The sequence below is a fragment of the Stylophora pistillata genome, chromosome 4, assembly GCF_964205215.1.
Source record: "Stylophora pistillata chromosome 4, jaStyPist1.2, whole genome shotgun sequence".
Lineage (NCBI taxonomy): Eukaryota > Metazoa > Cnidaria > Anthozoa > Scleractinia > Pocilloporidae > Stylophora > Stylophora pistillata.
This window is the reverse complement of record NC_142522.1, coordinates 38,055,952-38,081,443: the sequence shown is the minus strand read 5'-3', so window position 1 is coordinate 38,081,443 and position 25,492 is coordinate 38,055,952. Positions and strand designations below refer to the sequence as shown.

Genomic DNA, 25,492 nt, shown 5'->3' with positions numbered 1-25,492 from the left:
GGTAGTTTCAGTAAGGACCTCCGACCAATCAGGAAGGAGCATTCGAGTAACTTGCCCTTTGGACCATTACAGTCAAACAGGTCGATTTTCATCACGGCAAATTTTCTCACGTCTCTGTGGAATGCATGCAAGAAGTGCCAATTCATGTAACTCAAAAGATCACAAGGCATACTATAAGATAATTGATCGAGAAGATGAGAGGAAATTATTTTATTTCGTATCACTTTGGCTCTATCGTTAACAATATAAAAGAATCATTCATTTCGTAAAAGCGATGGATGAGTAAATTAGCAAAGGCTCAAGCTCAGCTCAGGCTAGGCCGTGTTTAGTTTTGTGATCAATTTGCTTTGCCAAGCAGTAGAATCTTCGAGTAAACTAAGTAAGGTCTCACTACAGAGAAACAGGATAACTATAGAATGAAGCAACTAAGGACCTTGGCTTAATGCAGCGATCGTTTCATGTTCCTTTCACATTGGCACAATATCATTTTCATCCCCAACCCCTCCCCCCCCCCCCCCGCATACCCTCCTTTCTCTGCAGTTATCAGACTTTTTCACTCCATGATCTCGCTTGACCCTTTCTGTTGGCCAAAAAGAAACGGATTAACTTGTGGCTACTTCGCCTTAGCCTTTTTATTAATTAAACGTTCAGCGCTCAGCGCTTCGCCGATTTTTGTTTCTTCAAGGAATCTTATTTTGAGGGTTCTCTGATAGGAGAGTCAAACTCAAATGCAAAGAACTTTTGTCATGTCACTTCGAAGAATATAAATCTGGCTGCCGTTCTCCACATGCCACAACAGTGTAGCTCTCTAACATATTTGCAAGTGTCTTTTCCTCACACTCCTCTCTTGCTGCTTTATTCCTATAAATTTTTCTCCCGCTTAGAAACAAACAAACAAACAAAGGAAAAACACAGAGAAAAAAGCCAAACTGATCTGCATCACAGGCTGCTGAAGAAGAGTTGATGGTTGGTCAGAAGATAAGAAGATTGAAAAAGGTTCCTAACAAGGAAGGAGTGGATCGATCAGTGATAACGGTAAAGTTCCCTCACCAGCAAACATATTGATTGGTACAAGTTTCACAGAAGACCTCTAAGCGAGGTCCTTAATTCATTTTTGCTAATTGATGATTGTAAGAACTTGGTGAAAAGAAAGAAGATCACTGGATCCATTCGATCCCCCTCCTATGGTTTGACAAAGTAATAATTCACACCTTTTGTGATGTAAATATTAAAAATAAAGTGCTTTTTAGGTACAAGGTTAATCGAAGATGAAGTAACAAATAAAACGCGGCATGATTACGATTCTTTTCACACTAAAAACAAAAAAAGGAAACAAAAACAAATTCAAAACATGTAATTTTTGGATCCTCTTTACTACAAAAAAACCCTTAGTAAAAATACATTATATACTTAAAAACATTAATCTAGTACCGCTTGCCATGTAACTGCCATGTGTCATTTAGCTATGTTCAATCTCGGAGGCAAACCGACAAAAGCAAAAGGAAAAAACATCATTGTGAGCGCGGTACTTCTTCGATAATCAAGCGTGACACTGCAGAGTTCCAACCTGTAAGTCGGTTCGAATTGCCATATCCAGGACAGTTTCCAATGTTAATACCAACACGGACTTTCCCCTTGTGGATGTTTACACAATAGCCTTCTATTGCTCCGAGTCTGTGATCATTGCTATTGTTGTTACTTATCCACACTACTGCATCAATTGGCAGTGGACCTTTGCATTCTGCACCGTTAAAATGGTGACGAACCAGCGCTTACAACAAGTACTACATCCACCCAAATAAATGTTACCTTGGTAAACACCTCGAAGGGCTGTATCATCCCTGGTCTTGTTAAAGATACAAGGTGCAGTCCTCCATTAATAAAGAAATGAATAAAAAGCTAAATTAAAGTGACTAGGTGCAAATCTAATAAATAAAAGAAAAAGTTTCTTGATATTTCACGCCAAAACGCCGAGAAATAAAAAACGACAAGGTATTGTAATATGTATAAATATCATATCTTATTAAACGCTCTCTTACGTGATATCGCTTAATATTTTTTTACGAATTGTGCCGTTTTTCACAATCCCGTAGGGCGATTCAAAATACAAAAAACGAGTAAAAATACTCAGTGATCTAGTGACACTACACAACAAAGGCCTGCTCTGGGACCTCAAGTTGCCTTAACGCGCCTAAAGTCGCCTTACGTCGCCTTAAGTTGCCTTTCAAGGCAACTTAGCGACTCAGAAGTCGCTATTGTGAGTATGAACATACAAAAGTAACCAAAGTGACTATTGCGTTTATTGTAAGGGATTCTGGAACTATTTTTAAAGTTAATGGAGAGACTGGCGCTTACTTTTATTTTATCACTTCAGTCAAATAAAATCGCTGTAAGATGCCTTAAGTCGCCTTAAGTCGCCTTAAATCGCCTAAAGTCGCCCAAAGTTACGGATAGTTAAGAGATTATTATCTAACACGCCAAATTGTTATTTCAGTGCGAGCGAATTACGCGGGTATTCATTTCCGGTTCTCTGAGTGTAAAATATAACGCGAATTATTTGTACCGAGGCTCGTTTTGGGCGTCATTTGTACTCCGCGAAGCGCAGTTGGATAATCAAAGGAAATATTTCATTTTCGTGGAAAGTAAATATCTCCCGTAAATTTAAATCGGGAGTGAATGATAGTGAGACTTATTTAGATATAAAATGTGTAAAGTAATTTCGATTTGAGCCTTACATTTTAGCATTTTTATGTTTGTTTTTTAAGGAGCAAGCTTCCATAGGTATAAGTGTTTGATCTAAAAACTGTTTCCTTTGAACTATCCATCACTTTCCATCACCATCGCATACCTTTAGAGTCCCACGTCCCGACCATCTTCACTCCTCCATACGAAGTTTTCAATTTCTGTGGTCGGTATCAGAACCTTTTGGTCCAACGTCTCCACGTGACCCGGGCATTCCTGCCACGCCTTTCTCTCCTTTAGCGCCATCACGACCGTCACGGCCTAGTGACCCGTTATATATATATCCATTGCGACCAGGGAGACCGGGTGATCCTTGAAGACACATACTGGCCCTGTGTGTTGCTCGAAATGAATTAGAGAAGCCAGTTATAGTCGTTCCCGGCACGGAAAACAGTTTGTTAACTTTTCAAGATTTGTGTACTTTGCTTACGATGTTTGTGAACAATGCCAAGATATCGTCGAAGTATTACTGAAAGTGTGAAATTGAAATTATTGAATTTCACCCTTAGCCCTTTTATGGTGTGAAGAAAATTAAAAGAGAAGTGCTTGCAGCTGTCACGTGGTACAAATGTACCCTCTCTAATCACGTGTCTTTTTATGTCACAAAACAGCTAAGAAAACAGCTGGTAGAAAACAGCTGGTATAAAAGCTAAGAAGATCAGCGGCATGTTGACGGAAAAAAATAGAACTTGCCTAAATAGCATCTTCATCATTACAACAGTAGCTTTTCGCATAGATTTACCAACAACAAATACATTAGAAAGATCCTTTAACACTTTGCTTTCCAAACTCGAAAAGAAAAAGTCAAACCTACGTTATGAGTGACAAGGAGGCAATACTACGCAGTCAGCAAAATTAACGCTTGAATCCACGTACGAAGTAGTTTGTGAGTTAGAGCGAGTCCAAATCAATGTTTCGTCAAGTAGATTTTGGCTGAATATAGAAAATAAGTTCACAGAGTCAGCTGAAAATTTGTTGGAAATAAGTTTTCAACAGAGCCCGGAGTTTCTTAAAGATAAGAGTAATCTCCCTGGTAATGTGACCTAGCTTTGCCGGAACAGAATTATAGGAAGACTATGCCTTGAAAATAAGCGACGACATAAATCTTTTGGCAAAATAGTTTTATGAAGTTGCACATCACATTCAAAGCTGCCAAAGGAAAGGTTGAGCAGAAAATGGGGTTTGCAGAACATGAGATTTCATTTAAGTAAAAATGAACCATTCCGGATAACGTCAGACTCTGACAGGGTTTTTCGTGTGTGTCACCCATGACTTTTATCTCCATTTGTAGATTACCTAACAGTCTATTAACACTGAATAATGAAAATCATCAACAATCGTTGAGGAGTTCAATTTAATAACATACTGCTCATGTTGTAAAGCATTTTCAAAGATTGATATTTTGAGTATTTTTAGGTTTACCTTTTGTTTTATTAAGTCTCGCCTTTTTGCGTCTACGTTGTCATTTTGGTAGATCTATAGTTTTGATCATTTATTCTTAATGTGTGCTTGAACTTGGCTCAGTTTTTACCGTGCTAGACATTTTGGTCGCTTGTTATGGTTGAGGATAACTAGTTTGCTGGGTGGTCAGGTTTGGGTTGGTGAAACTGACCTTGAGTTTTACCCACACTGAATATCCTGTTTTGGAAATTCCCACGGTTAGCTAACCCAAACATGTCTATGATTTTTGTATTTAATACTGGGGCACTCCTTGCTAAAATCAGTAGAAATAAGCAGTGGAGAAAGAGAGACAAAATTAGCTGTAGTAGAAGCAGCAGTATAGGAGAATAAAGAAGAAAATTACAGTCTCAGTACCTCTTGTTAATTCGCCAAGCGAGTGGTAAAAAACCCCCCCACAACACTTCCTTTAATTTGTTCACCAAAGGGGTGTCAGCATGCTTATCTAACAGGAAGGAACAGGTAGACACTTCTAAAACTTGACGTTGAAAATAACAGAAGGAAAAAAAATTCTGCCTCGGCGATAACTTTCGACAGTTTTCTCTGTATAAAAGTTTGATAACGATATGCGTACATTGGTTCGTTCTACTGTTCGCTGGCAACAGGAATGAAAAATATTCGTGAGCTAATTCATTGCAATTCTTGCCCTCAGTTTGAGAAAGTGGAGGGAGAGGTCTCCAATGAGATTTTTCGAGATCCGTTATCTGTGATTTGCGATTGTTTAAAGTACGAGTTGTGATTCTAAATGGACTCGATATGCAGAATTTTATACGGGACTCGGGATTTGGAAATATCACAAGGCGAGGTCAAAAAACATACTCTAGAAAGTTGATAACTAGGAAGTACGGTAACAAGTGAAAATAAGGAACTCGAAGAATCAAATTGCCACGTAGATAAGCCGGAGATTTACTGAACTGCCAATTCATTCGTTACAGCTACGCACGATACATAAGCCGTCAAAGTTCGTTTTAGCGTCTTCGGATTACTAAGTTTTTCTTGTATGAGATGGGTATGGCTCGTTGTTTAGCAATGGCCTTTGTACAGACTGGAAAAAGGTTTTTTTGAGGCGATCTTGGCTCAAAATTAACCGGGTAATAAGACTGCAAAATAACAGGTCTGTGAGATTACTTAAGTCGAGACAGCGCCATGGAAATGCCTCATAGTGCAACATTCACGATCATTTTTCGAGGTAAGGGCCAGTCAAGGCCAATCTGTGGCAACGAGAAAAACCGAATCAGGCAAAGGTATAACAAACAGTTACGTTGAAATTGTCTAATTTTAACCATACCTTGGAGAACGTAGTTGCTTCGAATGGATTGAAAAGATAAGCTGTTGATAGCAACAGGAAAAAAATCACTGTGTTCTTCATGTCTGCTTCTCTCTGCTGTACGGTCCCAAAATGTTATTCTGAGCAAATTCTTTCAGGAGGAGAGCGAGCTTTTTTATCGCACACAATTTCTTACTTTCAACGGAATGATTTCTCTTAGACTGTAGAAGTTTTAAGAATAGCGATTGTAGTTTCAGCGAAGTACTCTGATGAGAATAACCAATCAGAAACTGAGCGCATTCGAGTAACGTTCCCTTTCGGACCAATTATATTCGAACAGGTCGATTTTCATCACTCACTGCATGTGGAATTCAAGAAGTGCTGCTGCATATAATTTGATAAATCACGTAGTGTGTTTAATAGAAATGATCAAACCGATGAGAGGAAGTAAATATATTATGTATCAATTTGACTTGATCGTTCACTATGGAAAAAAATCATTCATTGTGATGAACGAGGTATGAGTAAACAAGGACTGATTCATTGTGTGGCTTTCAGGCTGTGCCGTGGTAACCATGTGACCAATTAGCTAAAGCAATGGAATCTTTGAGTGACCTAAAGGAGGTCTTTCCACTGAGAAACAGGATTAAGTTACACGAGGAACGGAGCAGCCAAGAAAGTTAAAGCTTAGGTAGCAATCCCTTTGTCTCCCTTTCAGATACAGCGGTAGTTGAAAAAAGGCAAGGGGCATTATGGCCTTAGCTCTTCTTAGGCGTTCTCCTGTTGCCTTAGGGGAAACGGTTTAAACTGCCGACAGGTTTCTTAGCTTGAAATATTTTACTGCTCGCTTCAGACCTTTCTTTGAGAACAAGTTGGTTTTTACTTTATCATGTCACTGTGAAATAATGTAAAAACGGCTGCCGTTCGCCCAGCCCTCTAAAATGTTTGCGACTGTTCTATCCTCACGTTTGTCTCTTGCTCCTTTCTTTCCATAATTTTCTTCTGCTTGGCTAAGAAAAAAGAGAACGACTGCATCGCATGTGAGTTTAGCTGCGCTGCGTCGTGAAAAGGTATGAAACTGAGTACGATTTTCATCCCCAAACCCCGCATACCCCCATTCGCTGCGGTTATCAATTTTTTTAACCCATGATTTTGCGTGACTCTTTACGTTGGCCAAAAAGAAAAGGTTTAATTTGTTACGTAGGTTTCTTTGATCGATATATATCAAGTATGCTTTATTTTCACTGCATTATATATCAAATTTACTCCATTTTCACTGCATTAAATTTTGCAGTGGGGTAGGACTAGAAAGGAACATACGAACCATTCGTGCTAGTCCACCCTCCCACCATCCCACCCCAGGGAAGGACATCCATCACACAGTAATCTCGTGTGTGGGAAATTAACGTCTCCTACCCCAACCCTGCAGGAGACGAGACCTCCATTTATTCTTCCCTATCCGAGAAGACTAAAATATCTAACCATTTCTTGATGTTATAGAGAGGTAGCAAATTCTTCGAACCCTCGACCTCCTGCACAACAGTCCAGCGCTCTATCCATTAAGCTAAGCGGGAGGCGGTTAAACTTCTAGTGCTTGGGTTCTGGTTTCTTCTTCGGACAGAGGGGATACGACCTTATTTCTCGCTCTAAAACTTGATTTGGAAGGTTAGAATATAGCAAAACCTTTCTGATGTAAGAATTAAAAAAAATGAAGGAAAAACAGGTTTTTAGGTACAAGGTCAATCGAAGATGAAGTAACAAATAAAACGAGACATGGTTACGATTCTTTGATTCTTTACAAGTAAAACCAAACAAAACAAATCAAAGTGTTGGATGAAAAAGATGAAGTTAATGTAATTCTTGATTCTCTTTTACTGCATACAAAACCCGTTAGTAAAAGAACACGTTATATACTGTTAAATCCCTTTTAACCTTCAATTTACCGGGTAAAAACCTAAAGCTATCATCCCCTGCGTGTAACTGCTTTACTGCTCATGTGAGTCAATCTCTGATGCAAATCGAAAAAAGCAAACGGGAAAAAAATCATTGTGAACGTGGTACTTCTTCGATAATCAAGCGTGACACTGAGTTCCAGCCCGTATATCCGTCCGAGTTGCCATATCCAGGACAGTTTCCAATGTTAATACCAACACGGACTTTCCCCTTGTGGATGTTTACACAATAGCCTTCTATTGCTCCGGGTCTGTGATCATTGCCATTGTTGTTACTTATCCACACTATTGCATCAATTGGCAGTGGACCTTTGCATTCTGCACCGTTAAAGGTGATAAACCAGCGCTTACAACAACTGCTGCATCCAGTCAAGTGAATGTTACCTTGGTAAACAACTCGAAGGGCTGTATCATCACTGGTCTTGTCAAAGGCGCAGTCCTACATAAATAAATAAATAAATAAATAAATAAATGAATAAAAAGCTTAAAGGCCCATTTTCAACCGAGATGCCTTGCGCGCCCAGATCATTTTTCATATAAGAAAAATATGCTATTTTCCTCGAAGTTGCGGAATCGCTTTGATATCTTCTTCCAACTTATTAATTAGGGCTTTCAAAGTTCCATCTTTAATCATGTGCGAACAACAAACTATCGTAGTATTCATATCAGTAAATAGTTTTTAATTCTTACATGTATGCAGGTGAAAAACGTCATTTGAAAAGTTGATGCCACCGAAGAAGCGTTATAGAGGAGGGCCGGGTCTGCCCGACTCGGCAAAGGTTATTCGACCTCGGGAGTCTGTGTATGATTTATGGAGGGCAAGGAAAACAACAATGGTTTCGGTAACACTACAGACAGTGCTTTTGCAGAAATGTTATTGCATTGTTCCTACGATGGAACTAGAGACTCCGGGGAGATTTTTTCGAGGTGAGAATAATTATTTGACTGATTTTTACTTGAGATCCTGAGATATGTATGTAAGCGATCTCATTTGTACAAGTCATTATTCTATAATTGAAATGCGTAAAGTAAATCAGTTTTGGCCAATATTGGTTATTTGTTAATATTTTATTTAGTGTTGAAGCCGAACAATTTCTTTCAACATCAAGTAAGCTTTGTACAAGTTTTATACAGACTCGATTTATGATTTTTCAGTCTCAAATATTTAGCTGCAAATTTGTTTACTGTATTCTTCACCAAATCTTTGTTTTTCTCTTTAATAGTGTTTGTGAATGGCTATCAGAGTTCGCCATTTAACAATAGCGCGATTCCAAATCAAACACAAACGACTGCAAAGGATCTCGGATGAAAATGGGCCTTTAATAAAAAATTAAAAATATGAAAGTGATTAGGTGCAAATCTATCCAACAAAAGGTAACTATTCGTGATATTCCACGCCAAAACGCAGTGAAATGAAAAACGATAAGTTATTGTGGGAAGCAAATATCTCCCGCAATTTTAGAAGTGAATAATAAGGAAACTTCTTCAGATATAAAGTTTGTAAAATGCATGACTTCGATTTGAGCCTCGCATTTTAGTGTACACGATTTTTAAGCAGCAAACATTTAAAAGCATGAGTGTTTGATCTGAAAACTGTTCCATTTGAACTTTCCATCATCATCGGATACCTTTACAAGTCCCACGTCCCGACCATCTTCACTCCTCCATACACACTGTTTCCAATTTCTGTGGTCGGTATCAGACCCTTTCGGTCCAACGTCTCCTTTATCTCCACGTAACCCAGGCTTTCCCGCCGCACCCTTCTCTCCTTTAGCGCCATCTCGACCGTCGCGACCTGGTAACCCGTTATGTCCATTGCGACCAGGAAGACCAGGTGATCCTTGAAGACAAGTGCTTGGATTCTTTGATATTTATAGAGTAAATCAGAAGTCACTTTGTTAAACTCGGTAAGGTTAACAATTTTTCAACTCTACAATATTTGTGTATTTAATATAAATAAGATGTTTTGTTTAACAGTCAATCAATCAATATTTATTTTTGCACTATTTACTAATAATTATCTCTACATTATAGTACATTAAGAAGGAGGGACATAGGCAAACTAAATTACACAAGTAGTGAAAAGCAAAATGTGCGCAGTGACCAAAGTATCTTAAACTTTCGAGTTGGTCACTGCCACAGACAATTAATTGGCATGAATATGTACATTATAGACATTTACATAACAATAAAAAGCAAAAGCAAACTGCACTCAGGAAACAGATTGAGTATTTAAAAGATACATTTTGTATTGCTTGTAGGCCTTTTGCAGCTTGTAGGCCTTAATTTTGCAGCTAGAGAAAAGTTTTTCTCATTTAAAGGGGATAGATTCCCAGATTTTTTGAAGTGACGAAAGCAAACGTAATAGTACCATAGTTATTACTTGCTCTTGGTCTGTAAATATTAAAATTTGTCGCAAATCTGGTATTGTGGGTATGAACCTCAGAAGCTAGTGTAAGAGTTCCAGAAAATATCGCTGGGATGTTTGTGGCGTCATCAGACTCAAAGACAAAGTGGAATTAGTTGTCGCTGAAGGTGAGACAGACAAAAGTTGGTGAATTTCAATTCTGTCACGTGGTAGAAATTTATTCTCCCCATCTAACATTTTCTCTCTTAACTTTTTATAGTCACTTTACGGCGTACGCCGGTTGTGAAGGACACCAGTAGCATGCTAACAGCACAATAAAAATTGGAAAAGTGTGGAGCGTTTACAAAAACGAAATCATACACCACTATAATCTGAAATTCAATATTCATATCTCGTTGCTACTGTTTTGTAGGAAATTACAATCATTACTCTAGAAATAGAAAGACATCACGCTAACAATCTCACTAATTCTCACTATACACAATTTTAACATCACATTAGGCGGAAAATTCTACTAGAGCCTCAAAGTTCCTCTCCTTTATTTAATGCCAATATATTTAAACGGATACAAGTAACAAAACTGAATGCTGTTGCCACGATGTGGAAAAACGGTTAAACGGAAAAAAATCACCCTTGAATCCGCGAAAGAGAATAAAATGTAGCCAGTCCAATTCAGTCCTACGTCAGGCAAATTTTGACTTAGTACGGATTGTTGGAAAAAACGTTTAGTGTTGGTGATCTTGAAGGCAGAAAATTATCCGTTTTACAACAGAGTGCCGGTGCGCGTGTTATAATCAGGCTAAAACTCTATGGAGCCATTTTAAGTTCAGCCAGAGAAACGGAGCGGCCGTTTTATAATAGTTAGAAATTCAAAAGTCAAAGTAAGGTGGACGTAAAATTATCTCGAGAAAGAGCTAATTGATGTACTGGCGATAAATCAGGGAATGAAGCCCTATTTAACTGACAATTGAGAATCATCCTTAATGAATAATATTTACCACTTCCAATGGGAAAAAATCTCAAATTCTCAAAGAAAGTCGAGTGACCTTGAGCCATATTCGAAATAAAAAATGTTATTAGTGGCTTGCTATTCCTTAACCTTTACCTTAGAAGAAGATAAAGTGGTGTTTCCTTTAATGCAATCGACGACCAAAGGAGTCAGCAACCACAAGAACAAAGTAACAGTATTGAACATTATCACTTCCCTCAGAGCTTCCCTTCCGAAAGCTTTCTTTTGTTAAATTTTTAAGCGTGGAAATGAAATTATGATGAAGATATAGAGCAAAGAAAGGGTGAAATATATGAACTTCATATATTTCATCGTATCTGATTTACTTGGTTCTGTTAGCAGGAGATATACAGGAGAATCCAGGGCCGGTGACAGATGCTTGTGCTGTTTGCGCTAAAAGATGCCGAAAGAATCAGATGGCGATACAATGCGATTCATGCGACAAGTGGTTTCATGTTAAGTGTATCAGTATGAAGAGAACGGAATATGATGAACTTTGCGAACCTTCTCTGGCTTGGGAATACATAACTTGTTTATCACCTGGCTTTGATACACCGGTTCGCAAGTCACATGAAACAATTAACACAGGAGTAAAAGAAGGAAAGCCCAGTGGAAGGATAAATAAAGATCTTCAAGCAAATCTTAAGAAGAGAGGAATGAAATTTGCTCATGTAAATATTGCAACTTTGACGGGACACTGTGCCGACGCCGAAGTACTAATGGAGAAAGCAGCATTGGATGTGTTTGCGGTGACAGAATCGCGTCTGGATTGTACATTGCTCGATAGTAAGATATGTCCTTCGGGTTATACTTGCTACAGAAAAGATAGAAATCGAAATGGTGGTGGTTGCGCCGTTTTTGTAAGGAGCAAATGGCCAAGCAAGCGGAGAAGTGACTTAGAATCTGACTGTTTAGAAATGGTATACGTAGAAATATGTCCAGAAAAAGCTAAGAACACGATATTTGTTGTGATGTATAAACCACCGAGTATGAATCACGAGAAATTTATCTTAGGCCTGGAACAGGAGTTTCTCGCTAAATTGGACGACGAAATGGTAAAGGATTTGATCATCATTATGGGAGATTTCAACGCGGATGTTATTGCCCTGAAACCATGCAATAATACCAGAAAATTAATGCAAACGACTCGTCTCCATGGTCTGAGTCAACTCGTCAAAGAGCCCACACGCGTGACGGAATTCATAAGGACGGCAATTGATCTTGTGTTTGTTAATAACACTCACCGTATTGTCTCGCATAGAGTCCACGAATTCGGAGAAAGTGATCATTCTGTTACTTTCGTAGTAAAGAAAGCCGGAGTTTGCAAAGCTCACGTGGAAATCCGCGACGTAAGATCTTTTAAACACTACAATAAAAACCATTTTCGGAAAGACATTGCTAGCGTTCCCTGGAGTGTTATAGAGTCTTATGACGATATTAATGATGCTGTAGTCGCCTGGAATAACCTTTTTGTTGATGTTGCAAACCAGCGTGCTCCTTTAAAGAGAATTAGAACAAAACATGCGTCTAAACCTTGGATCACTAATGATCTTAAAGAACTGATGGCTGAAAGAGACTACGCATTAAGAGTTGCGAAGACATATGGCAATCAGGAACAGTGGAATGAGTATCGTAGATTGAAAAACTTTACGAACAGAAAGATAAAATCAGCGGAGGAATTTGCACTACAAAAATCTCATTGAGTCAGCTGAGAATCCTAAGGACATGTGGCGCTGGCTTAACTCCGTGATTGGTTCCAATAACCAGTGGGGCTCTCCTTTTCAAGTACATGACGAGAAACGTTTAGTATCGGAGCCAAAAAGCATAGCAACAAAATTCAACAAGTTTTTCGCTGCCATTGGCAGCAAAGTTGCTGGTCGATTGCGCCCTGTGAGTAAGGACGCATGGAAGAAATATGAAACAGTGAAAGAAGCAAACAAGCAGAGTTATATCAAATCCATCTTGGACTTTCAACGGGCCGAACAGAACACTGTTCAAAGCATTTTGCATTCTTTGAAAGTTAATAAGGCAGCTGGACTCGACAGAATTCCAGCAAGGCTGCTAAAAGATGCTGAGGCGGAGCTTGCTCCGTCAATCACCTATCTTGTGAACAGATCAATTAGCTATGGTATTGTCTCTCATCTGTGGAAAGTTGCACGTGTTACTCCTTTATACAAGTGTGATGATAAACTGCAAGTTGAGAACTATCGGCCTATCTCTGTATTGCCAGTATTGAGTAAAGTCGTAGAAAGAGTGGTGCATTCCCAGTTGAATGCCCATCTACATCAGCTAGATTTTCTGTATCAACACCAGTATAGCTTTAGGCGTGGGTATAGCACTGAACAAGCTATCTTACAATTGAACAACTGGGTTCTTTAACCTATAGACAAAGGTAAAGTAACTGGTCTACTGTTTGTCGATATTTCCAAGGCGTTTGACTCTCTGAACCACAAAGTGCTACTACGCAAGCTCGAGCATTTAGGACTGTCTGAAAGATCTTTAAGATGGTTCAGATCATATCTTGCTCATAGACAGCAAAGTGTTTTGATAAACGGAGAATTATCAGAGCCACATACCATCACACTTGGCGTGCCACAAGGCAGCATTTTGGGTCCCTTGCTATTCAATGTGTACATTAATAGCCTGCCAAATGCTGTTAAAGAGATCCGGATGATTTTGTATGCAGATGATGCTGTTCTATTTTGTGACGCATCAACACGTCAAGAACTTCAAATTGCTCTGGAACGTGAATTCACTGAAATCAGTAACTGGTACACTGAAACAGGTTGACTATAAATGTCAAGAAGACCAAATTTATGCTGGCAGGCAGTAAAAGGATGCTATCCTTATTTGAAGACTTTGAGTTGCAACCAAATGGTACACAAATCGATCGCGTGCAGTCATTCAAATATCTGGGAGTGACAACGGATGCAAAATGGAGCTGGAAGCCACATATCAGCAATTTGCTAAAGAAATTAGGTCATCGTCTTTCCTTGTTTAATCGCATATTTCATATGTTAGACAAAAGAACTCGCATAGCCTTCTACAATGGGCTAGTGCTGCCACACCTAGACTATGCCGACACAGTGTGGGGAGATCAACCTGGTCTAAAATCAGAAATGGAAAAATTGCAAAGTTTTCAGAACAAATTTGCGGAGAAAATTAAATTAGGCAAGATGTCTTCTTCAGAAGCTCTGAAGTGTCTGAATTGGCTCCCTCTGGCTGGAAGACGTCTATTTCATCGTTGTACCACCGTAGAAAATGCAATCAAAGGAGACATTCCGCAAAATTTTGAAAGTTTTGAATCGACATTGAGAAGTTCGCATGGCTACAACACTAGAAATGGCTACTTACCTAGACTGCCTAAACCTAAAACGGAATGCGGAAAGAGGGTGTCCTACTTCCGTTCTATAAATGACTGGATGTCCCTCCCAGTATTTTTAAGAAGGCCAATGCCATGCACAATTTTTAAGGAAAACCTTACAAGATTCTTAATGGATAAATACTTTAAATGATGGATAAAACTTTAGGTATACGCCATTTTAGATCTGTGACAGTTGTATTTCCTATTTTAGCTTTTAATACTTTTTATTTTTACGGAGGACCTCCCTGAAAACCACACATTTGCGTGACGGGCGCTTCTTCCTTAAAGATTGTTTATTATTATTATTATTATTATTATTATTATTATTATTATTATTATTAGAGCTTGGGCCATTTAGAACTACAGACACGACAATAGACAGCAAGTGAGGTAGGTTTACTTTTATTTTGAGCCTTAACATAGACATTCCTTGATATAAGTTTACGATATTACGACTCTTCGATACTCTCCCATACAATGAAATAAGCCAACTATTTTTGATGGCATTCAAAGTCCAGGACTTCAGCTTGTTTTCCAAAGTCAGTAAAATCGGATCGAAAGACAATTTTTTCCTTTTCGTCAATTGAACGCGGGATTACGCACTTCGATTTCAAAGAAATTACTGAAACTCAAACCAGCTGTAAGTCAGAATAATGAGAAAATAAGAGCATTTGTTGACCTTTGCTGAGTAAGTGATGAGTCAAATGCGGAGCTTTGTACTATCCACAAATAATGAAATTTATTCGAGACTTACAATTGAGAGAAATGATTTCTATTAACTCTTTATATGTGTAGCTACAGAAAGGACATTTTGATCACTAAGTTTCTAATATGTCTTTTTTTAAGCCCGTGCAAGTTATATCAGTTCCCAAATTCACTTACCCTAAAGCATTCCTCTTGAAGAAAGTATCACGTATGCTGCATGTACGCAGGTCATATATCAACGCAGAGTTGATAATTATACATATATAACTGTACTGTAATAGCAAATTTCAAAATTCACTTAGATCAGTTTACCTAACTGCGTTTCAGCGGGCCCGATTAACAAATAATTGATATTTTAAGTATTATTTTCAAATCAAGAAAAATAGTATGTGCATATAGGATATATGTATGTTCTGCATTATATACTACTTTCCATTAAATGGGAATGAACCAAAGAGTCAATACATACATACATACGAATAAAGGCTGATAGTTTCGAAAGAAACTGTTTGGGGCTGCGTCGGTGGGAGTAACGAGATAATTTGGATATATCAACAAAGTTGAAATGGTAAATTGGCCACCGTAACGATTACAAAAGCTGACGTTTCGAGCGTTAGCCCTTCGTCGGAGCGAATGGCTTGACATTCCAGCCGGAAATAAATACATACGTACGTTAGTTGACCACTCCCCATGGGGGCTTTTCAGGGCCAATTCCTACCCATCCCACCCCAGGGGAGGACATCCACTACACAGTAATCTCGTGGGGAAAAATTAACGTCTCCTACCCCTAGCCCTGCAGGAGACGGGGCCTACGGTTTATTCGTCCTTATCCGAGAAGACTAGAATATCTATCCATTTTTGGATTATAGAAAGGTAGCAAATTCTCCTCACTTATTTTAAGACCATGAGTATTGGTCCGGCCGGAGCTCGAACCTTCGACCTCCCACACAACACAATACGGCGCTCTAACCTGAATTGAGCTAACCGGGAGGCAGATCAAACTTAAACGAATATTGGTCCATATGATGTTAAATGAATTGTTTATAATTTATGTCACTTTTCACGCGCTAAGCGCATAAAAAGGAAAAGGACTCAAAATATCAAGAATACTCAGTTTTTCTATGTTTATATCAACATTATGATCACGGTTTATTTTTTGCGTCTCTTTCAAGACCACCATGTTTTGAAAGATTGCTCTTTTTTAGACTTCCTGGGGAAAACTCCTGATCTTTCTGCAATAGGTATAATTGTACTGGATATAGCTGAGTGATTTGGTAGATCTTCTAATATCCCAGGATATCTCTCTCTTCGCTGCGATCTTGTAATCATAAAGACTGAAGTTCTACTTTAAAGATGCAAGATTTCAGCTCTCTTTTGAAACAAAATACACATCACTGTCATTTAGTGAAGTGTTCGTCTGTAGATGTAAGGACTTGTACTTTGAAAAAGACACATAGATACAGAGAAATATTTGCGAATAAATCTCGCAAAAGTTGGCCTGATTTTAAATTCGTTTCTCACGGGCGTTGGGATGAATTTGAGACCCTTTGATAGCACGCTGACTTGGCTGTCAGATGGTTGATAGTTTGACAGGTTTTTAAAGAAATTTCCATTTTCTCGGTTTTTTGGCTGCAAGTCTACGTTTTAAAGTGTTTTTACGGTCTGTGTCTGAAGCTGTTTGTTCTGCTGATATGCCATGAACCTTACAGATACAAGCCTTGAAGAGGACACTTTCGATTTGGAGCCTGTTGCGATTTATATGACTTTGATTCTTGCCTTCGTTTGTTATTGTCATAAATTAGTATAAAGTTAGTTTTGCTTTCTTTATCGCAGATTTTTTGGTTGTTTGTTTTGGAATATTTGAAAGAAGTTTTGAAGTTTTCATTTAAGGACAAATTTTGTAACTAACCATTTAGTATATTTTATTTTTATTACAGACTCTAGCCTCTTTTAAGATAAAAAGAACATTTTATAGTAGCCAATGAAATGCATTACGATTACGATGCTTGTCAGCATTTTCAAGGTATGAAGTTTATTTCATATAAGGTTCCTGATTACAAGATAAAAAAAACCCTTACTAATAAACGTTAACATATTTTTGAAAGCCTCTCCGTACATGTCTTAGCTTTTTAATTTACAAGCTACAAAAACTTCGTGAACATGGATTAACATCCCTCACATGTTACTACTTTCTACCCACGTGCTTTATTTAGCTATGATCATTGTTTAAAGCAAATCGGAAGAAGTTAGCATAAAAAGTCATCATTGCGAACGCGGCACTTCTTCGATAATCAAGCGTGACACTGACTGATAACCTGTGATTCCGTTCGTGTTTCCACCAGAACAGTTTCCAATGTTGATACCAACACGGATTCTCCCCTTGTGTATGTTTTCGCAGTAGCCTTCTATTGTTGCGGGTCGGAGGTTATCTTGCTCCTTCTTTCTGATCCACAGCGCCGCGTCAATTGGCATCGGGCCACTGCATTCTGTACCATCAAAGGTTATGAACCAGCGTTTACAGCAGCCGTCACAATATACACCAATATTACCTTGGTAAACAATTCGTAAGGCTGTGTCATTTCTAGCCTTGTCAAATACGCAGTCCTACAAAAACGAAAACAGTATGTTTCAACACTGTAAATCTGAAAAATTTTTTCTTCCTTCTGTCACTATCTATTGGAGAGCATGGCGCCCGGCGGACGGTCACCACTTAACTGCAGGGCATCTGTGCTATTCTATTTAATTTGCATCTTAACTTTGGATGCAACAAACAATTACGAAAGCGTAGGTCATTATCCAGCCATCCGAGATGATGAAGACGAATTTGCCATCGAGTATTATCAGCATCGAAGATTATTAAATCCATGCACGTGGCACGTTTCCGACAGCGGCCATCTTGGTTTCTTCTTTCAGCGCAAGTTCATCGGAAAGAGAGTACCGTATTGCGCCTTCCTCATAGCTCAGTTTAATATATCGCTACTCGTCGCACATGGAGACGTCCATCCTCATCACGGACCACGAAACGATGCACCTAACAAACTAAACACAAGCTCTTGTCAAACGACTGTCATGAGTTCAAACGCTAGGACTTCGGATAACACCTGCCGCTTACCTACAAAACGCAAACCATGGCTGGCCCACTTCAATTGCAGAAGTATTATGGCTCACATCGACGAACTGAGGCTAACTTTTCAAGACATTTGCTCTCTATTTATCGGAATTTCAGAGACATGGTTAGACGACTCCATCTCGGACTCAGAAATTGAATTATCGGACTATTCTGTACACCGCCATGACCGGAAAAATCGTAGGGGAGGTGGAGTGGCAATTTATGTACTGGAAAATGTGAAACACACTGTAAGAAGGGATTTAGAGGATGCTTTTGAAGCCATTTGGATAGAAATGCAACTGAATAAAGTGAAATATTTAATTGGATGCGTTTACAGGGCTCCAGACGAATCCCTCAAGGTTTTTAACTATTTAGATGATGTTATGAGGGATGCGACTAAAAACAATTTGGAAGTCATTGTCATCGGTGATTTTCAACTGTGACATTTTTAATACCTCAAGGCAGACGGAGAGACTGCTGGAATTCACCATGGTCAGTCAGCTTGAACAACTGATAAAAGAACCAACGCGTGTGACTTCGACAACAAGCACCCTCATTGATGTGTTAATCACCTCAACACCTAGATTGTTTAAAAAAGCAGGTGCAATCAATATTGCTTTCAGCGACCATTATCCCATCGACGGTGTCATGCATGGCTCAGCGACTCGCCCGGACAAACATCGGATCATAACAAAGCGCTCCTGGAAAGACAAAAATGTAAATGATTTTATAGCTAACCTGAAGCAAGCTCCATGGTGCCTGATTGACTCTTTCAACGACGTTGACGACATGTGTTCAGCCTGGGAATCGCTGATGAAATCTTTGATTGACCAACATTTTCCGCTAAAGAAGAAGCGTATTCGTAGACAGACGCACCCGTGGCTTGACAGTAGTGTTCTTAAACTCATGAGAACGCGCGATCAAGTACACAAGAGGGCAAGAAAGTCACGACTGTCTTCGGATTGGAATGAGTATAAATCCCTTCGAAACAGAGTCACCGCTATAAACAGAAAAGCCCGAAAGATATATTTCAAAAACAAGCTCGAGGAAAACCGCAGCAAGCCCAAGGCCTTTTGGGACACAGTACGTCAAGTTTTGCCCTCCAGGAAAAACCGCACTGAGATCGACAAGTTAGTAGTCGATTGTAAAGAGCTAATCGACAAACATGACATCGCTAATTCACTAAACGAGTATTTTACAACAATTGCTTCCTCACTGTTAGCCAGTCAGAAATCCCTCGGCCACCCTGCCGAGCTACAACAGACGGGCCCTTTAGCGTTTCCCAGTCACAGCTTCAATTTTCGCACCGTGAGTGAAAACGACGTTTTTAAGGTTCTACGAACCATGGACATATCAAAGGCCACAGGTGCAGACACCATTCCAGCTAAAGTCATCAGGACTGCTGCACCATACATCAGCAATGTTGTAGCTAAGTTATTCAACACATCTTTCAGAAGCGGCCGCTTTCCGTCCATTTGGAAAACGGCAAGAGTAACTCCCTTGTTTAAAGGGGGGCTCCAGACCGAACGTGATAATTACAGACCAATTTCCATTCTTCCCTGTATCTCAAAAGCGCTTGAATCGTTTGCCAACACTGATCTTCAAGGTTTTACAGTAGACACCGGCCTCATCACTGACCATCAATTTGCATATGCCAGGTATTCGTCTACAACAGTTGCGCTCATCGTAGCCGTTGATTCATGGAAATTCGCCATTGAAAGGGGTGAGAAAGTTGTCTGTACTTTCTTAGATCTGAGAAAGCTTTCGACGTAATTGAACACAACATCTTGATCAGTAAACTGTCAAAACACGGTGTCACTGGAAACGAACTTGAATGGTTCAAAAGTTATCTAAAGGGAAGAAACCAATTCGTGTCATACGGAAGTGTCGAGTCCGAACGTCGTTTAATCACGCACGGAGTTCCGCAAGGTTCGGTTCTAGGACCTACATTATTCAACATCCATATCAACGGTATCACCGACACTTGCACAGATAGCGGAGTAGTACTATACGCCGACGACACAGAAATCCACGCCAGCGCAAAAGATGTAAGTGCTGCAGAAAAACGTGTCAACAAAGATCTAGAAAGTACTGCAACATGGTGGAATCAGAACGGTTTAATCAGTAATCACAAGAAATGCAAGGCTATGTTGATTGAATCAAAGCACGCTGTTAAAAACACCCGAGCGTTACAGATTATCCTCGATGGAAAACCAATGAAACAGTCAGATTACTTTAAGTACTTAGGAATTTACCTCGATCATTGTCTGACATGGAGCAAACATGTAGCCTATATACAATCTAGGGTTTACCCTAAACTAAAACTGCTTAACAGAATTTCATCCTTTCTTAGTCGCGATATTTTGCTCAGAATCTACAAGCAGACTGTATTACCTTTGTTAGACTATGGTTGTGTTGTATAGGGCGAATGTAGCAAAGAGAATGCCTAACGTTTAGAGCGCCTGCAAAACCAAGCAATGCGAATAATATTGCATGCTGACCGTAAGACATGTACTCAGGAGATGCGCGCCAAATTACAACTATTATCACTTCACAGTAGACGCCTTTTCATCAAACTACAGTATGTTTACAAGATAATTAACAACATCAACTGCCCTAATCAGTTGACAGGGTACTTAGTGAAACGATCACAGAGACACTGTCGAGCCTTTAGAGATCCAACATTATTAGATCTACCACAAGTTAAGACCAAATGTGGACAGACCTCGTTTAAGTTTTCGGCTGCGAGTGCCTGGAACAAACTGCCAAGAGAGATTCGCGAGCTCACAACACTCGCACAATTTAAAGGCAGAACTTTCACTTACCTCGTAAACACGGACAGCGTAAATCATATTTGTACAAGTTAAATGTAATTTTTATACATAATTTATAAATTTTAGATTTGTAATTGTAATTCTTATTCAGTTTTAATTCTTTTTAACGGGTCACCGATTAATACCAGTCGATCTATATCTTGATCGACTGACCGGTTTCTTACCAGGATAAATAAAGTTATTATTATCTCGTACTTTTATGAGACCAACGTTCCGATCGTCCCGAGCCCTCCATGCACACTGTTTCCAATTTCTGGGGTCGGTTTCAGACCCTCTTGATCCAACATCTCCTTTAACCCCACGTGGTCCTGGATTACCTGCCACGCCCTTCTCTCCCTTGGCGCCATCTCGACCATCACGGCCTGGCAACCCGTTATATCCATTGTGACCAGGGAAACCAGGTGCTCCTTGAAGGCACGTAATGGGATTCTGTGTGGTTAAAGAAGACAAGATCAGGTCAATAGGTTTACCCTGAAAATATGAACTGCGATTTAGCCATTCAGTATTCATAGTGTGCAATTTAACTTTTTTTAAAGCTGAAATTATCTGTCAAGAAAAAAATTTGCTAACCTTGTATGCTTTTTTTTTTCTAAGAAGGGAGAAAATATGAAATCAATAACTTCGCCGGTCCGAAGTAAACATTGCTTGCTTGAACTCGTGCTCTAGTGTTTGAGAGATTCGAAAGTGAACGCTTGCTCATATATCGATCTTGGCGAAGTTCTATTCTATGACGTTATGTTTTGTGAGTAAAAAAATAGATCTTTCGAGCGAGATTTATCAAGTTCCCGTGAGTATAATTGTCTAAGATTTGGTGGAGCGTTGAACATGATTTTGTGCCCTTCCTATTACCTAAGTTAGAGGCACCAAACAAAACATTCCAAAAAGCAAAGAAACTGTCTTTGCAACTCCTATTTTTTTAGAACGAGCAGGAGGAATTTCACATGCTGATTTCACCAAAGTAAATCCGAGAAAATAAAAATCAGAGCCAAATTACCTCCCTTCGTAGCTCTCCACTTCAAGAACGAAAACGTTTATGCTAATATTAACTACATGCAACAACAGTCCGACTCTTGTCTATTACGTTTTAGTAACTCTTTGTTAGTTTGAAGACAGGAAACATGAAAAAGTCTCCATAAAAACATAACGCAAGCGCGCGCGTCATTATCAGACTCAAACTCTATGTAGCCACCTAATTAAGCTAAAAAATGCTAAGATTAAAGAAATACGAGAGTTGACTGTATGATGTCTTCCGGACTCGGAAACGTCTATAATTGTAATTCAAATCCTTCAGCGGATTTGGTTTGCACGTTTTTATTTCCAAATACAACATGTATAAAGCATGGTACGTAACAGCAGATTTAGAAGATTCGGATTTTTTGCCAATCTAGCCTTGCCAAGCGCGTATAATCGCCTTCGATCTCCCAAGAACTGAATAGGCGCTATTAACAAGACTACTTCCACGCAGCGTATTCTAAAGCTGTGATTTTCAAACGAAACATCAGTACAGAAAGTTTATGCATTTTTCACTTCGATTCTTTTGGAGTAAAAAGCCAACAGTTGACTGGGGGAAAATTGGGGCGTTTGTAAATCAGCCACTGTATTTACCTTTAAGTTAAAAACTGAACCTTGCATTAAGGGAAGAGAAAATTCTGAAAAGACTGTTTGAGCTGAAACCATGCTTGGAATAAGAATACTGTTGGCAGCTGAGCATCCGTAATGCTTACCGTAGAAACTGTGGTATTTCCCTCGATTCGATCAAAGGAAGTAGCAGTCAGCAACCACAAGAACAAAATATTAGAATTGAACATAATCAATTCTCTCAGAGTGTCACTGTCCAAAAGCTCTCTTCTGAAAAAGTTTTAAGGTAAGAGTTTGACGAAAACGTATACCCAAGAAGGCGGGCCTCTAATGCACAACTAAATGAGTTTTCAGCTTGTTCATATTTTTTCGAAAATCAAACAGTAAAAAAATTAACTGTTTGTCAATTTTCTCTCTCTAATTAAAATTTTGCCGACCATCTCCCAAAATAGATCTTTGTTTGGGAAAATAAGAGACATTTAGTGAAGAATCACTCTGAAAGGCTTAGCAATCTGACTTTGGACAGGCTTTGTACGGGCTTTGACTTAGACTGCGTCACAGTAATTTATTCTTATTCCTTGTCACGCGAGGCTAGGGGGTGAAAGAGAGCAAGAAAAGTTTAGGGCACTCTCTCTCTCTTTTTTCCCTTTCGCCAGATACTTTCTCATGTCTGCCACTCTGCTCATGCTTCTCTCGTTCAGATCAAAAGGGAAGGAAAATGCTGCAGAGCAAACTAGCTCTCATTCAGACGCGAACTGAGCAAGTGCTGAAATCGACACAAACATTACAATAACGTATTTTTTCTGAAAGCAATGAAGTACTGGAGCTGGGAACATAAGACATTTTATGTCTGAAATAGCAGGCGTCCGTGTAATTTTTCAGTCAAGGTTTTTCAAATAAGATTTTGGAAAATAGCTTTTATTTTCTCTAAGACTCTTTTGGCAAAGCTCTTGTCAGTCAACAAACGACGTGAGGAAAATGCGAGCACAAACTAAGTGTCAAGAGAGGAAGAAATATATTTACTGGGGCATTCACTCAAGACTTTATGGGATGAAAACACGCTAACAGAGTTCAAATTGATTGCCATACATGAATAGCAATTAATTATGATTAGCTAAACAAACTTTGGAACAACTTAGGCGTTGCTGACGTCACTCTCCTTGGGCTCCAGCGAACCAGAACAAAAATTTCATAAATCATTTCGCCCTTTCTGATTTACAAGTCATTTATGCAATTACAAACATATAAGAACTTGAAATAAGTCAAGGAAGCCCAGAGCCAAACATTAAAAAGCATTACGTGACTAGGAAAAGTCTTTGCCCGGACTCGCTGAAGTTAAAGGTAACGTTTGTCAGTTTGTTTGATGTCCACATCAACTAAATTGTATTGGATATAGCTCATGGATTTGATATCCTACGACATCTATCTCTTCGCCGTGATCTTGTAACCGTAAAGACTGGAGTTCTACTTCAAGTATGCAAGATTTGAGATGCTGATATGCCATGAACCTTACGGATACAAGCCTTGAAGAAGACGCATTCGATTTGGAACTATTTGCGGCGTACATGACCTTGATTCTTGTCTTCGTTGCAATTATTATTAAATCGGTTTTGTTTGCGTAGCTGAAACAACAACCCCATTGTAAATGTTACACAAAGGTGGCCATCTGATTATTACTTTTGGCGGCGAACTTATAGGGAGGCCAAATACGGGAAGAAAAGATGATGGAGTGATGCTGAAAGCTTTACTTCGTATGGATTACGGATAACTGACCAGAAACTGTGGTGATAATGATACTCAGCAAAGAAATATCACGAATATATCAAAGTACATAATTCATGTCTGTCAGTTTGCTATGTTCATAACATGAAATGTCGTCTCGCATATTTAACTCACTGATGCTTGATATGTGGGAAAACGAACGAAATCTTCATGCACGAAAAGATTTCTCAATGAAACGAGAACCCAAACTTGAATCACAAAGTTATATTTACAACTGGAGCAAAGATGATAAAGAAGGCCGTTAACTTGACAATATCAACAACTTTATATTGATCAAAAAATACAGATGTATCCAAACAATTTTCTTTCTCATCATAAAGTTGTTATTAGCTGGAATTTTATATATCGAAAATTTTCAAACCGTTATTTGTGTAAGACGCCTTAAGCTTCACTTATCAACACATAATGAATTCTTCTTTGGCTATTTTTATCACAGAACAGTTGTGCCATGTGTGGGATCGTTCTCAGACTGTATTCATCTAATTAAATAGGTGTCCGTGATAACGGGCAATATTTACAATTGCTATCAGAGCGACTGTTCCTCTAAATTTGGGCTTACCCAGCGAGGAAACCGGTGATTTCTTCGTATACGTCTTAGAGTTTTACATAACAAAGTTATTAAAGGTCAGAACATTGTATAAATACGAGAGGCGATTACTTCCATTGACACAATGGGTTGCTCTTGGTAAATTAAAAAAAAAACAACAAAGAGGTAAAACAATGCAAATGACCACTTAGAGCAGAGTTACTGACGAAGGCGACTATATTCTGATGATGTATGACGTTGGGTTCGTGCAAGCAGCTCATTTTGGAAACAAGGCGTGCAATTGCAGTTTACAAAAAACTCATTTATGCATTTGCATTAAACATAACAAGTTGTTTTAATTTGTACTAAAATGTTGAAGACCCCAAATCCTCCTCTTTCGTTGGTTTGGAGCAGTAACTCGATCAAGAGTGCTACTTTTAAGGAACAAAAAGAAAGTGGGCATCTAGCAACTCTCTTAACGAACTTCAACTTCGCACATTCCTCGAATCATGCAAAAAAAATCACCAGAAAAATAAAGCAAATGGATCAGTAAAAAAAAAATGAAACAAAAATTAAGTTAGTTTGCGCCATGCTCAGCATGCTTCTATTCCGCTGATCTCTTAATACATAATTATACCTTCAATTAAATTTCACCACCTTTATCTCGCTTTTCTCGGAAAAGCGGAATAAATCATAGGCGTCGACTCTCGCATCTTCTCTGTACTGGTTAGAGGGGACATTTAAGAACCAAGGTCCTTCTCGCATAGAATAAAGAACCATAGCTCCTGGCGTCGTGGG

At 39.0% G+C, this 25,492-nt stretch overlaps 3 protein-coding genes across 8 annotated transcripts in view; all 3 read right to left on the bottom strand.

The window, feature by feature from the left end:
• Positions 1–7,244: 7,244 nt before the first annotated feature.
• Positions 7,245–12,334, bottom strand: LOC148733615 (collagen triple helix repeat-containing protein 1-like). 2 transcript variants are annotated; one of them, XM_088758508.1, is made up of 3 exons: positions 12,041–12,334; positions 9,048–9,281; positions 7,245–7,858 (listed from the first exon to the last, which is right to left on the bottom strand). In XM_088758508.1, exons 1-3 carry the CDS (start codon positions 12,176–12,178, stop codon positions 7,511–7,513), a joined length of 720 nt encoding a protein of 239 aa, XP_088614634.1. In that variant the 5' UTR covers positions 12,179–12,334; the 3' UTR covers positions 7,245–7,510. The 2 variants fall into 2 exon arrangements, with proteins under 2 accessions (XP_088614634.1, XP_088614635.1); XM_088758509.1 differs by lacking the exon at positions 12,041–12,334 and adding an exon at positions 10,893–11,707.
• Positions 12,335–16,877: 4,543 nt separating this feature from the next.
• On the bottom strand, positions 16,878–22,750 carry LOC111325358 (collagen triple helix repeat-containing protein 1). Its single transcript, XM_088758510.1, has 3 exons — positions 22,533–22,750; positions 21,004–21,237; positions 16,878–17,469 (listed from the first exon to the last, which is right to left on the bottom strand). The coding sequence occupies exons 1-3, from the start codon at positions 22,614–22,616 to the stop codon at positions 17,128–17,130; spliced, it is 660 nt and encodes a 219-aa protein (XP_088614636.1). The 5' UTR covers positions 22,617–22,750; the 3' UTR covers positions 16,878–17,127.
• A 1,659-nt stretch (positions 22,751–24,409) lies between these two features.
• LOC111325353 (uncharacterized) overlaps positions 24,410–25,492 on the bottom strand; it is a 7,724-nt gene continuing 6,641 nt past the window's right edge. For all 5 annotated transcript variants that reach the window (XM_088758512.1, XM_088758514.1, XM_022929161.2 and 2 more), the window contains one exon: positions 24,410–25,492. This exon is cut by the window's right edge and continues 947 nt beyond it. The gene's annotated coding sequence lies outside the window, so the exon portion shown is untranslated.

Excerpts from the sequence above, each read along its gene's own strand:
- LOC148733615 (XM_088758508.1), bottom strand. The coding sequence starts at position 12,178 with ATGGTTTTTATTGTAGTGTTTAAAAGATCTTACGTCGCGGATTTCCAC. Across the intron at positions 9,282-12,040 it reads ACTCTATGCGAGACAATACG|AATCCAAGCACTTGTCTTCA; the intron begins GTGAGTGTTATT and ends TAAATATCAAAG. Across the intron at positions 7,859-9,047 it reads GGGACGTGGGACTTGTAAAG|GACTGCGCCTTTGACAAGAC; the intron begins GTATCCGATGAT and ends TTATTTATGTAG.
- LOC111325358 (XM_088758510.1), bottom strand. The coding sequence starts at position 22,616 with ATGTTCAATTCTAATATTTTGTTCTTGTGGTTGCTGACTGCTACTTCC. Across the intron at positions 21,238-22,532 it reads GAAATACCACAGTTTCTACG|AATCCCATTACGTGCCTTCA; the intron begins GTAAGCATTACG and ends TTAACCACACAG. Across the intron at positions 17,470-21,003 it reads GGAACGTTGGTCTCATAAAA|GACTGCGTATTTGACAAGGC; the intron begins GTACGAGATAAT and ends TCGTTTTTGTAG.